General features: G+C 38.7%; 2 protein-coding genes across 2 annotated transcripts; one reads left to right on the top strand and one right to left on the bottom strand.

Moving 5' to 3' along the window:
* The first annotated feature begins 378 nt into the window (after nucleotides 1-378).
* LOC143323395 (extracellular calcium-sensing receptor-like) lies at nucleotides 379-5,026 on the top strand. Its single transcript, XM_076735224.1, has 8 exons — nucleotides 379-602; nucleotides 745-1,093; nucleotides 1,607-1,894; nucleotides 2,407-2,958; nucleotides 3,066-3,287; nucleotides 3,807-3,930; nucleotides 4,038-4,510; nucleotides 4,598-5,026. The coding sequence occupies exons 1-8, from the start codon at nucleotides 379-381 to the stop codon at nucleotides 5,024-5,026; spliced, it is 2,661 nt and encodes an 886-aa protein (XP_076591339.1).
* Nucleotides 5,027-6,061: 1,035 nt separating this feature from the next.
* On the bottom strand, nucleotides 6,062-9,354 carry LOC143323396 (extracellular calcium-sensing receptor-like). Its single transcript, XM_076735225.1, has 6 exons — nucleotides 9,146-9,354; nucleotides 8,728-9,013; nucleotides 7,788-8,612; nucleotides 7,476-7,697; nucleotides 7,230-7,353; nucleotides 6,062-6,978 (listed from the first exon to the last, which is right to left on the bottom strand). Exons 1-6 carry the CDS (start codon nucleotides 9,352-9,354, stop codon nucleotides 6,062-6,064), a joined length of 2,583 nt encoding a protein of 860 aa, XP_076591340.1.
* Between the last annotated feature and the right edge of the window lie 2,538 nt (nucleotides 9,355-11,892).

An 11,892-nucleotide genomic window follows, 5' to 3' on the forward strand; every position in this document is an offset into this window, starting at 1 on the left:
TTCAAACTGATTAAACAAGTTGAATAAAGAACAAATACAGTAAATCATATGTCAGTTATCAAGAATGTGATTTTCAATATATGAGGAACTGATTGTGAATATACTTTTTTTTTTTTTTTTTTTTTTCATTTCGGGTAATGTACATTCACACTACCCCAGGATCCCGAGGTATTACTTTTAATGATGTCACAGCTATTGTATCTGGGCGTTCCCCTCAGCTTTATGTGTGCTAATAATCGTATATAAATCAGTTGTGTCCTGAAATATGATTGATGATGATATCCTTTGTATGTGACCAGAAAGACAAGCTACTATTATATTCAGCCATTAAAATCTATCTGTATCTAACATTACTGAGCTGGAGCGTCAGGGCCAGGCATGGCAGTATTGACTGCAAAGCTTTTTATGTTTCTTTCTCTCATTGGGAGCAAAACTGGTTTAGCTACTGCTCTGGATAACTGTGTTTTCTTGGGGGAAGAGGACAAAAACAGTATGTATGAAGATGGAGATGTAGTTATAGGGGGCTTATTCCCTTTACACTACAGCCCTGCATCTTCTCTTCCAACATTCAAAACAAAACCAACGCCTAATATGTATAAATAGTAAGTAAATATTTGATTGTATTTAATACTAGTTGGCTTGTGTAACACACATTAGATACATTTTATTGTATTTGTGTCTAGGGCACTTTAATATTGGTGTGTTTTTGTGCTGTGTGATGAACTGCTTTTCACTTCTGCACAGTTTCAGTGCTCGTGCCTTGCGCTGGATGCAAACCATGACTTTTGCAATCAATGAGATCAACCAGCGTAGTGACCTCCTGCCACAGCTCAAGCTGGGTTTCCACATTCGTGACAGTTGTGATGACATACCTGTGTCTCTGGGCGCATGTTTGCTGCTGGTGAACGGTCAGCCAGAGAGAGGTTCCGCAGTCAACATCGTCAAAAAAAGCAAAGGTCCACAAAGTAACCTTGGTTCTAATTTAGGTTGTTCTGCTGTACAAAGGACAGTGTCCCCAGTAATCATAGGAGATGCTGCCTCTGGGGTGTCCATGGCTTTGCTACGAAGCCTGGGTTCTTTCCATATCCCCCTGGTGAGACTGGCTGATGGTCTGTGCACTTTTGTTCTGATAATGTTAATAAGATATGTGTTTTTGCTTATTAAAACAGTCTCATATGATTGTTTTTCATACTAATGAAATGTCACACTCTTGCCACTCACTTTCCCGTGAAAAGAAACTGAGTTGCCCCATATCATGTTTCTAGTAATTTATTTTCAGATAATCCAATTAGTGTTTAAAATGTTTATTTAGCATATCAAGTAGAATAGAGAGACACTTAATCCAGCAATATGTTTGAAAAATTCAAAATCAAAACACTTGCCAGGACATGTTTTTAACTTGACAGAGACTAAATATTTGTTACTGCTGATTGGACTTTCAGTTGTACAGTGTTTTGTTTGTAATCGTGGTGGAAGTGCAAGGAAAGAAGTGATCTGCATAACTGAATGCTTGTAAAGATGGTAGTATTGTTTGGTGAAATTTGATGCTTGTCAACAGCCTTTTCAAAGTGTGTAGAAGGGTAATTATTGTTTGCTACAATACCAGGTGAGCTACTTTGCATCCTGCAGTTGTCTGAGCAACCAAAGGGAGTTCCCCACATTCATGCGCACCATGCCGAGTGATGCCTTCCAGGTCAGAGCCCTGGTCCGACTGGTTAACTATTTTGGCTGGACCTGGGTGGGGGTCATTGGAGTGGAATCTGATTACGCTCGCTTTGCCATCCAGCTCTTCCTGCAGGAGTCAGTGCAGTATGGTGTGTGTGCTGCCTACACTCACTTCTACCCTGTAGCCTTGAGTCAGCAGGCTCTAGATGAGCTTCTGGATGTTATTCAGGTACCTATGGGTCTATAGGATTTTTTCATACATACAGGGAGTCGACAAAATAACATGAACACTATAGTAAACTTTTCTTTATACTGTATAGTCAAGGGGATATGGCATAGTTGGGGCAACAATTAAACCTAGCATTCTACAGTCACGGGGGAAAAAAAAACAAAAAAAAACATGCTAATATCATGTCTTTATGTATCACAAAAGAATTAGACATTAGACTTAAATTTCTTGACATTGACTGCAGTAACCCTGAAAATCATTAAGTCATTAGTTGAAGTACTGAGTATTGATTGAATGTTCGTGCAGTAGCAATAAGGATGCAAATACTTGAGAACAAAAAAGTTTTAGTAACTTAAAATGAATTGTTTTCTCAGGAACACTGTCCTTTGCTGCCTTTGCTTTGATTGAGGGTCAGTTGTAACGTTATTGAATTAGAATAATATAATGCTTCAAAGTGTTTAAGAGTTTACATTGCATTAAATATTAATGATATCAACATTTTTACTGTTCAGATGTCGTCCTCAAAGGTCATCATTAGTTTCTCCGGTGAGTCAGAGATGCAGGGCATTCTGAGAGAGACCCAAAATCGGAATATAACTGGTCTGCAGTGGATCGCTAGCGAGGCTTGGACCACCGCCAATTCGCTCTGGGAAAAGTTTGGAGATCTCCTCGCCGGAATGCTGGGATTTGCCATCCAGAGAGCTGATGTGATTCCAGGACTGAAACAACACCTCACTAATCTCAGACCATCCTATATTCGTCAGTCAGCTTTCTTGGCAGAATTTTGGGAAGAGATGTTTAACTGTCGACTTAACGGGTCACTGAACAGCCACTCTCATGGGGGCGACAACTACTTTGATAGATTGCCATGCAAAGGGACGGAGGATTTAAGTGATGTTTACTCCCCTTATTCTGATGTGACACAGTTAAGAGTGTCCTACAACGTCTACAAGGCTGTGTATCTGGTGGCCTATGCCTTGCAAGATATGAGTAACTGCATAGCCGGACAGGGCCCTTTCCTTAATGGCACCTGTGCAGACCCAAAGAATTTTAGACAATGGCAGGTGAGACTAACTCTAAGTTAAATATTATTTTTAAGGCAAAACAGTGAGAAAGAAGTAAAGTCCACCATGGTTTGTGTTAAGCTAACTTGTTTTCCTCTCTCCCTTAGCTAATCCACTACATGAAGCGAGCTAATTTTTCTGTACTGGAGGAGAAAGTCAACTTTGATCAAAATGGTGACCCCATTGCTTATTATGATCTCTTGAACTGGCAAAGGAGGCCTGACGGTTCACTACATTTGGTAAAAGTAGGTTTCTATGATGCCTCCTCACCTGCTGGAAGCAGCCTGGTCATAAATGACTCAGTGATTCAGTGGCCTGTTGGAAAGCAGGTGTGTTCTCTGCAAACAGGTTTGAGACCATGTTCGCCTCTTCGACTGTTTTATGTACTGTTGATCAACACATCAGCTAATTTGTTCTTTGTATTATACAATATAATTATTTTTTAATAAAGCAGAATAAAATGTCACCTTCCAATATAATCTCCTCACACCAACATCAATTGCAAATGAATGTTATAAACATAAACCCAATTAACCCAATTAAAAGGTATGAGCATCAGTTTTCCCTTGATCATCTTGTGTTTAAAAGAATTCACTCTTTGTGTAATAATAATTATAGGATTGTTACACTATTACCTCCTAATTTTGTTAATTATTTAACACTAAGAATTGTACTCATTCTGAGTTGTAACACAGCTTTTATAGTTCACACTGAATTTGGTTTGCATATTTTGGCCTTTCAGCCTGAAACAGAGTTGTCAGACACCAGTATTGCACAACAAAGCAGAGATGCTGGTGAATATTGGTTGAAATCAATGTCTTTCTGAGTAGCTGAATTTTGCCTCTCAGGCTTCCCGGTCTGTATGCAGCGACAGTTGTCCTCCGGGTTCCCGAATTGCTAGGAGAAAGGGGGAACCCATCTGCTGTTTTGACTGTGTCCCCTGTGCTGAGGGAGAAGTTAGCAATAAGACTGGTGTGTTCTGCCTTTTATCTCCCGTGTTACCAAAATATAAACTGACCTATGTGAATCAAAATCTGGCTTCTCCAAGCTAAAATATTCTCTTCTCTCTCCATTGTCAGATTCTTTAGAGTGCTCACGCTGTTCAGAGGACACATGGCCTAATAAAGCCAGAGATCTCTGCATCCCAAAAACTATTGAGTTCCTGTCGTACCAGGAGTTAATGGGTATTGTGCTTTGTGTTGTATCTGTCCTTGGAGCTTGTATTTCCCTCTCTATCTTCACCATATTCTTCGCATACAGAGACACACCACTTGTTCGGGCCAACAACATGGAACTGAGCTTCCTTCTCTTGGTGTTTCTTGCTGTCTGTTCCCTTGTTGGCCTGTTGTTCATTGGTGAGCCTTCAGACTGGCTTTGCCGTATCAGGTATCCTGCATTTGGGATCAGTTTTGCCCTCTGCATTTCATGCCTCCTGGCAAAGACAGTGGTGGTCCTAATGGCCTTTAGGTCTACACTACCAGGAAGTATTGGCATGAAGTGGTTTGGACCCAACCAGCAGAGAGCCAGTGTGCTCGTCAGTACGGCTGTGCAGGTGAGAACCACTTTCTATAAGTCCACTTGATAAATATTTTAACTGCGTCAATTTAAAAATGAACATCCTGTTTTACCTTCTGCTCAGGTAATAATCTGTTTAATATGGCTGCTCACCAGTCCACCTCATGCCAACAAAAACACAGATTACCACAGTGCTACGATCGTCATCGAATGTGTTACTGGTTCAGAGATCGGCTTCTGGTGTGTTCTTGGATACATTGGCATCCTGGCCTGCATGTGCTTCCTAATGGCTTTTTTAGCTCGGAAGCTGCCAGATAATTTTAATGAGGCAAAGTTCATCACCTTCAGCATGCTGATATTCTTTGCAGTGTGGATTACGTTTATCCCAGTTTATGTGAGCACAGTTGGGAAATACACAGTGGCTGTCCATATTTTTGCTATTTTAGCGTCATCTTTAGGTCTCCTTTTTTGCATTTTTGCTCCGAAGTGCTACATCATAATCCTGAAACCGGAAAAAAACAACAAGAAAAACATGATGCAAAGAGGAAAATGATGGCACATTACATGTGATAAAGAATTTCCATGCATAAGAAAGACATTTTAATGAAATACACACTGGGGTGTTTGTCGTCACATATGAAGTGGTTCGGATGAGAGTCAGCACTTCCAAATCTGACGTCCTGTGCCTCGAAATGGTGGATTGCTCCCTTCAAATTGGGATAAGTGGCAGAAAATGGATGGATGAATGAAGATATAATTAGATTTTTTATTGAAATTTCTAATGCCTATAACGTTGTCTTCCAGAGGAAATCCTTTATATACAGCAGAACCCATCTTCCTATGATTAAAAGTTTTAAGTATATCAATAACAATAAATTCTAACAATGAAATAATAAACAGTTTGCGACAGTGAAAGAGTTTTTTTAATCTTTTTATTTTCACTGATTATTATAAATTACATCTCCAAGTGTGTGGACAATATGATAATACAGAAGAGTTTTTGTGAAAATATTAGGATGATAACAAAAAGCTTCACAAAAACGTAAATAAATAATTAGAACAAGCCAATTGATTTAGTTTTATTTATTTATTTATTTTAAATCAACAAATCTATTCTATACAAAATAATTGTGTTTTTGTTCTATGGAATAGTACTAAATGGTGAATTATTAATTATTTGTATCTACATTAGATGCAGAGCTCATTTACTTTCCATTCATTGAAGGCTACTGTAAGCAATCCATATCCTTAGCACACACAAGCAATTCTTTAAACGGCCTAATTAACAGTTACAGCTAAGATTTTCACAGCAATTACATGCACACAATACATTTTCTTGTTAGGAAATAATAAACAAGGCATGATGATAAATAAATGCCAAGAAGTAATTTCCACTAATGTCTCCTACAATACAGTACATCTTTAATGTATGATTATAAATGAAGTAATTAAATATGAGATTTACAGATGCAAACTCTGTATTACTGTGTCTGAATTATATAAAATGCAAGAATATCTTGCCATACTCTACTATATCTGAAGTACATTATATGAAAGTTAAAAGTAACAGTAGCATCATATTTTAAAATTAAGAAGTCACATTTAAATTAAAAATTCTTCCCATGACATGTTTCTTGGTATTTGTCTCTGGCTTGATCAATATTATGTAACATTTAGGTGAAAAAATACTAATTAATAAGCCAAATGCTGAAGACAAAATTGCAAATATTTCCACAGCTACAGTGAACTTCCCAGGAGAGCTGATGTATGCTGGGATAAAGGTGATCCAGACAGCGCAGAATATCAACATGCTGAACGTGATGAATTTGGCTTCATTAAAGTTATCGGGCAGCTTTCTTGCTAGAAATGCCAGGACCAAACATATTATTGCGAGGAGCCCTATGTACCCCAGCACTGCATAGAAAGCAGCCTCAGAGCCTGTGTTACACTCTAAAATGATCTTCTTGCTGTATTTGAACACCATATCTGGGAAAGGTGGGTTTAACTTGAGCCACAACACGCATATCACTATCTGAATCAAAGTGCAGAAGCAAACTATGATCCTTTGCTGTGCGGGACCAAACTTTCCTGCAACTTTGTTTCCAGGAACTGTGGCTTTGAAAGCTGTGACAACAACAATAGTTTTTCCCAAGACACATGAAATGCAAAGTGCAAATGTCACACCAAAAGCTGTGTGTCGCAGCATGCATGTCCAGACTGTGGGTCTGCCAATGAACGTGAGAGGACAGAGAAAACACAAAAAAAGAGAAAACAACAGGAAACAGCTCAGCTCAGAGTTGCTGGCCTTTATCAAAGGAGTTTCTCTGTGGAGGATAAAGATCATCATTGTGGCCAGCGTCAGGGACGCCCCCAGCAGGGATACAACTGTGATAGCTATTCCCATTGGCTCGTGATATGTCAGGAATTCAATTGTTTTAGGAACGCACTCATCTCTCCTCTCATTGGACCAGTATTCCTTTGGACAGGGTGTGCAGTCGGCTGCACCTGTTAAACATGACATCAGGTCAGTGTCTATAAATATAACTATATATTCATTTAACTATATAAATAAAATGGACTGGACTGGGCATTTTGAAAAAATGAAATTGAAATTAAAAGCAAGAAAACTAGGGAGTAACACAAGAATATTTTGAACATTGAATACATGCAAAGAACATGATTTTGTTATTATCATCGTATTACTATGATATTGATATGTGAATGTTTGTTTAGTCTGGCATACATGCTTCTGATACCTGTTGAGTTGGCTATAGTTCCATCAGCACATGTGATACAGTCAAAACAACAGGTGGGTTTTCCCTTTATTTGAGCCTTCCTGGTTCCCACTGGACAAACATTAGTGCACACTGATGTTGGGACCTGAGGAAAAAAAAAAAAAAATGTAACAACAGTGCAGCTACATTCAGTTGATGCTATGTTTAAAAAGGAAACATGGTTCAAACTCTACAAGTTTATTGCATGAAAAAAGTCTTCATGATTACCATTTTCCCTGTCCTCCACACAATGTCTTCCTCCTGGATGCTGAGCTTATAATCACCATTAGCAGCAGTAGCAAAATGACCAAGTGTGACATGTTGCACTTGCCCATCTATCAACTGCCAGTTAATAACATCATAAGAAGCAGGAGGGTCACCATTGACATCAAAAAAGACATTATCCCCAAACTGATTCCTAAAATTGACCATTTGTAGATGATCAGTGACCTGAGAAAAGGAACAGGTATTAATAAGATGTTCATTGTTTATTTGCTGACCTTTGGACATATTTTGGATTTTTCTTGTTCTTTTTCTCACCTGTTTGGGATTAATGTCTGATATATTCAAACATGGCCTTGCTGTTTTTTCTCCAACCGGTTGGCAGAATACCAGTTGATGGAGGGCGTGTGCAATAGCATAAACTGCTTTATACACATTATAGGACACTCTGAGCTGTGTGACATTGAAGAACACATCCTGGGAATTCATCAATGTCTCATTGCCTTTGCATAGTTCAGTTGTTGCCTCTGTACTGGTGTGTTCCCCAGGTGAAACAGGTCTACAGCCCACCATAATCTCCCAAAAATCCCTCACAAAGGCTGCACTTGGATCAGAATAAGGATTAATACCTTTAAGAAATGGTTTTAGATTTGGAATAGCCATCTTCTGCACCACAAATCCCAGGGCTCCACCAAAAGCTTGGTAGATTTCAGGTGTGGAGGGTCGAACTGCTGTTATCCAGGCCTCACTGGCAATCCACTGAATACCTGTAATGTTCTGTCTCACAACCTCTCTCATCAAAGGGTAAAAGTCACCCTCTGGAACAAAAGCAAGAATGACTTTGACAGTTGACTGCTTGATCATTTCCACAACATCCAGAACTTTATCCATAGTGTATGTACGTAGAATTGTCCCGACAAATGCAATACAAACCCCAAGCTTTCTGACCTCTTCAGTAAAAGCCAGGATCCCATTCCGCCCATAGTCATTGTCTGACTGTATGGCCCCAATCCACTGCCAGCCAAAACGTTTGACCAATGCAGCCAAAGCTTTTGCCTGGAAGTAGTCGCTGGGGATTGTCCGAAAAAATGTAGGATATTTAGCTCTGTCACTCAGGCAGGCACATGTTGAGAAGTAACTTACCTATGAAAAAACACCAAAAGAAATCTGAAAAAACAAAACTCAACACAAGCACCAAAAAAAAACACTGAATATCACAGAACACCAATGCAGTAAAACATCTCATTTAATCTCTTACTATTGGCACTTGAAATGGTCCAAGAGCTCCAGCCACAGCTAAAGACTGAGATGATCCTGACTCTGCTATGACAGCAGAGATAGCTGGAGGACAAGGAGAAGTCAATTCTGTCTCCTCTGGTCTACTAGCCAGTGTTAGTGCAGCACGTAATGTATTTGTAGGAGATGCACAAGAATTAAGGATCCTATAGCCAAGAGATATGTTTGGCAGTAGAACAGAATCTTTGTTGATTTCTTCAATTGCAAATATCATCACTTGGGTCCACCGGAAGGGTCGCAGGTCAAATCTAAAAAGGTTTGGTGATTGAAATAGGTTGTAAGAATAAAGAGCTGCTGGTATGTACATACAATGCAAGTTTGAAAAGGGAGTTGAGGAGCATTTATGAAGTAAAAGAAAAGTTAGATGTATTGAGACTTACCCTGCACACTTCACTCCGGGTGGCTCACTCTCAAACGTAAAAGTGGTAGTTATCTCTTTGTTCAAAACTGGGAAAATCCCCCCGATCATTATGTCTCCCTGCTTGAACAAACTTGGCATGTCAAACCTACCAAACAGCTCACATCCAGAAACAGTGTCCAGGAAGAAAACAAATAGAGGTAAGATCATAGCTTTCTGTAGCTCGTGCATGTTTACCAGGCATTTTTTAAAAGAGATGAGGACACAGTTCTTATAGTTACTCCATCAGATGCAGGTTGATGTGCTCTCTTTATACAAGGTTGATTCATTTCCCACAGGGCCTGGCAGTCTTAGATGGGTAAGATTACTACAACAGGGAACAGTGGTCACTACATCCAGGATAAACATTACGCAAGTGTCACACACCCCAATGCCAGCAACCTACAGTAAATTTTTTAAATTACTGAAATGTGCATTGATCTTCATGATAAATAAAATAAGTAGCTTCATAGAGAGGCTATTAAAGTAATGCAGCACTGAGAAAGCTTTGTGAAAAAGAGCATCGGTTTGGTTTTTACTTTGGTGGGGACTTTTATGCCAGATGGTCAGTATACACAGTTGTATTTGTGTCTTTAAATAAATATTTTAATTTCATTAATATTACTATTGATTATTATTATTATTATTACTCAGACAAAGATATTTCAGTTTACATGAAACAGATTCACAATAAGTGAATCACAAAGTAAAGCGCTCCTGCTCTCACACACGTCGTCGTCACATTTGTCACTTGCTACGTCGTCATTGCACCTGCTAATTGCTAAATTGTCACTGTATTTTTCTAACTGCTCCGTTGTCATAGCATTTTGGTAACTGCTCATCGTAATTGCATCTGTGAATTTCTACATCATCGTTCTATTATGCAAACTGCTGCAGCATATCATTGCCTTTGGCAAGTGCTGTCATGCTCATGGTCTTCGTTGCCCGTGCGCCACCCGAGATCTATCGTGACACCATGACACCTGAATCATTTTATCACTACTCTTGTAATTCATTCATTTAACTTTAATGTATTTAAAGTAATGTGTGGGCTATAATGCATGAAATTAATGTAAATTTTAGGAATGGTTTCATTTAAGCATGTTCTTCAAGATTTATTGAAAGTTAAGTGCATAATCTTGTATTCAGTCATAAGCTTACTGTAAAGTTTCTTCTTATTATTTAATAACAAGACATTAATATAAACACACAGGAGACATTTTCATGAAAAAAAAACCTTTAATATAGAAGTCTGTACAACTATTATTGTTATTATTATTAAATTAGCCTGTTGATCTTAATAACCAGTACATACTTTGTTGGTCCCCTTGAATTCTGTAGACAGGTTATCAGTTGCACTTTCAAGACGACACTCAAAAAATCTAATTTAGTCAGGATTGATTCTAGCAAACTGGGAAGTGAGACAAACACACAGTACAAAGCAGCCAGTAGCTCAATCTGCTCTAACACAGCCCAGGATCTTAGTGTGGATCCCACGCAATCATCAGGTATTTCATCAAACCAGTGTTTTACATTCTTATTTGGAAAAGGAGGCCTGGAAATCAACCAGATAAACAAAACTGTAACAGACAGAGCCCTAAACTGCTGCTGTGTGGTACAAAACAATTTCATAATGGTGTGAGTAGCCCTGCAGACAATTAACACATGTACAGTTATCCCCAGAGCACAAGAGAGGCAGATGACAAAGGAGATCCCAACAGCTATCCAGGACCTCTCAGAGCGCTGATGGGTGGTCACTGACGGTGAAAAATGTCGCCATGTCATGGTAAAAAGCATCACCATTGTGGAGTTAGTGCCGGGAGCAGGACTGACTCTGTGTGGTGGTATTTTCACTCTTTTCATGTAGATTCCCAGCAGCAACACAGCTGCCAGAGAAAACCTTGCAACCCATCTGCTGGTGTCTGTAGGCCGCAAACCTTCCAGCCTGCCTGTGTAAGCAGCAAAATTGATGCCATTAGAGGAAAACATTTAGGAATGAATGACTTGTTGAATGAATGATCTTTGTTTTAAATATTACCTGCTTGTGTTAGAAACGCCTCTTTTGGACAGTGTGGTGCATCAAACTTTGATGGCATCTGTTTGCAAGATATGAATATTAGTTATTTCAGACACACGCATTCATGCAAATATAGTTGAGTGATATGGCAGTATATAGCATATTGTGAGAAGATATTAAAGACCACCAACCATCAGTCTTTTATATCATTTGTGCTGTGGCAACTGCTTCATGGTCATATTGGATTTACATAATATTTGTAACAATGCACAGAAATACACAGAATTGGCTAAAAAAAAATGTTATTGCATTGAAGGTTTCTCAGAAAATGCACTATATTACAATATATATATCAATATCATAATCTAAAATTATATTGTACATTTAGTGATGAAGATTTTTCCTATACTGCCCACACTTATCTTTAACCTTCAAAATATTGTATTTTTTTAAGCAAATCATGCATAAATATATACACACAAGGTCTTTTCAGATCGCTTGATAATTGTCCTCACAGCATCCATCTCTGACAGTAAAGTGTGAAATGTATTACCTGCTTAATTACAACTAATAAACAGCCTGCATGATTGAAATACTTCTGCTTTTTACTGTATTATGTTTTTATTTGTTACAATTCTGTCAGCAGGGATGAGCACTAATGATACAGTAAAACAAGCTACTCTTGAGAGACTGAGGCAGAATTAAGGCACCAC

This window comes from Chaetodon auriga, chromosome 7, assembly GCF_051107435.1.
Source record: "Chaetodon auriga isolate fChaAug3 chromosome 7, fChaAug3.hap1, whole genome shotgun sequence".
Taxonomy (NCBI): Eukaryota; Metazoa; Chordata; class Actinopteri; order Chaetodontiformes; family Chaetodontidae; genus Chaetodon; species Chaetodon auriga.

Bases quoted from the DNA above. Each gene is read 5' to 3' on its own strand.
- LOC143323395 (XM_076735224.1), top strand. From the start codon at position 379: ATGGCAGTATTGACTGCAAAGCTTTTTATGTTTCTTTCTCTCATTGGG. The intron at 3,288-3,806 runs GTGTGTTCTCTG...TTTGCCTCTCAG, and splicing joins AGTGGCCTGTTGGAAAGCAG to GCTTCCCGGTCTGTATGCAG. The intron at 3,931-4,037 runs GTGTGTTCTGCC...CTCCATTGTCAG, and splicing joins AGAAGTTAGCAATAAGACTG to ATTCTTTAGAGTGCTCACGC.
- LOC143323396 (XM_076735225.1), bottom strand. From the start codon at position 9,354: ATGCACGAGCTACAGAAAGCTATGATCTTACCTCTATTTGTTTTCTTC. The intron at 9,014-9,145 runs GTAAGTCTCAAT...AAACCTTTTTAG, and splicing joins CCCGGAGTGAAGTGTGCAGG to ATTTGACCTGCGACCCTTCC. The intron at 7,354-7,475 runs GTAATCATGAAG...TTTTTTCCTCAG, and splicing joins TGTGGAGGACAGGGAAAATG to GTCCCAACATCAGTGTGCAC.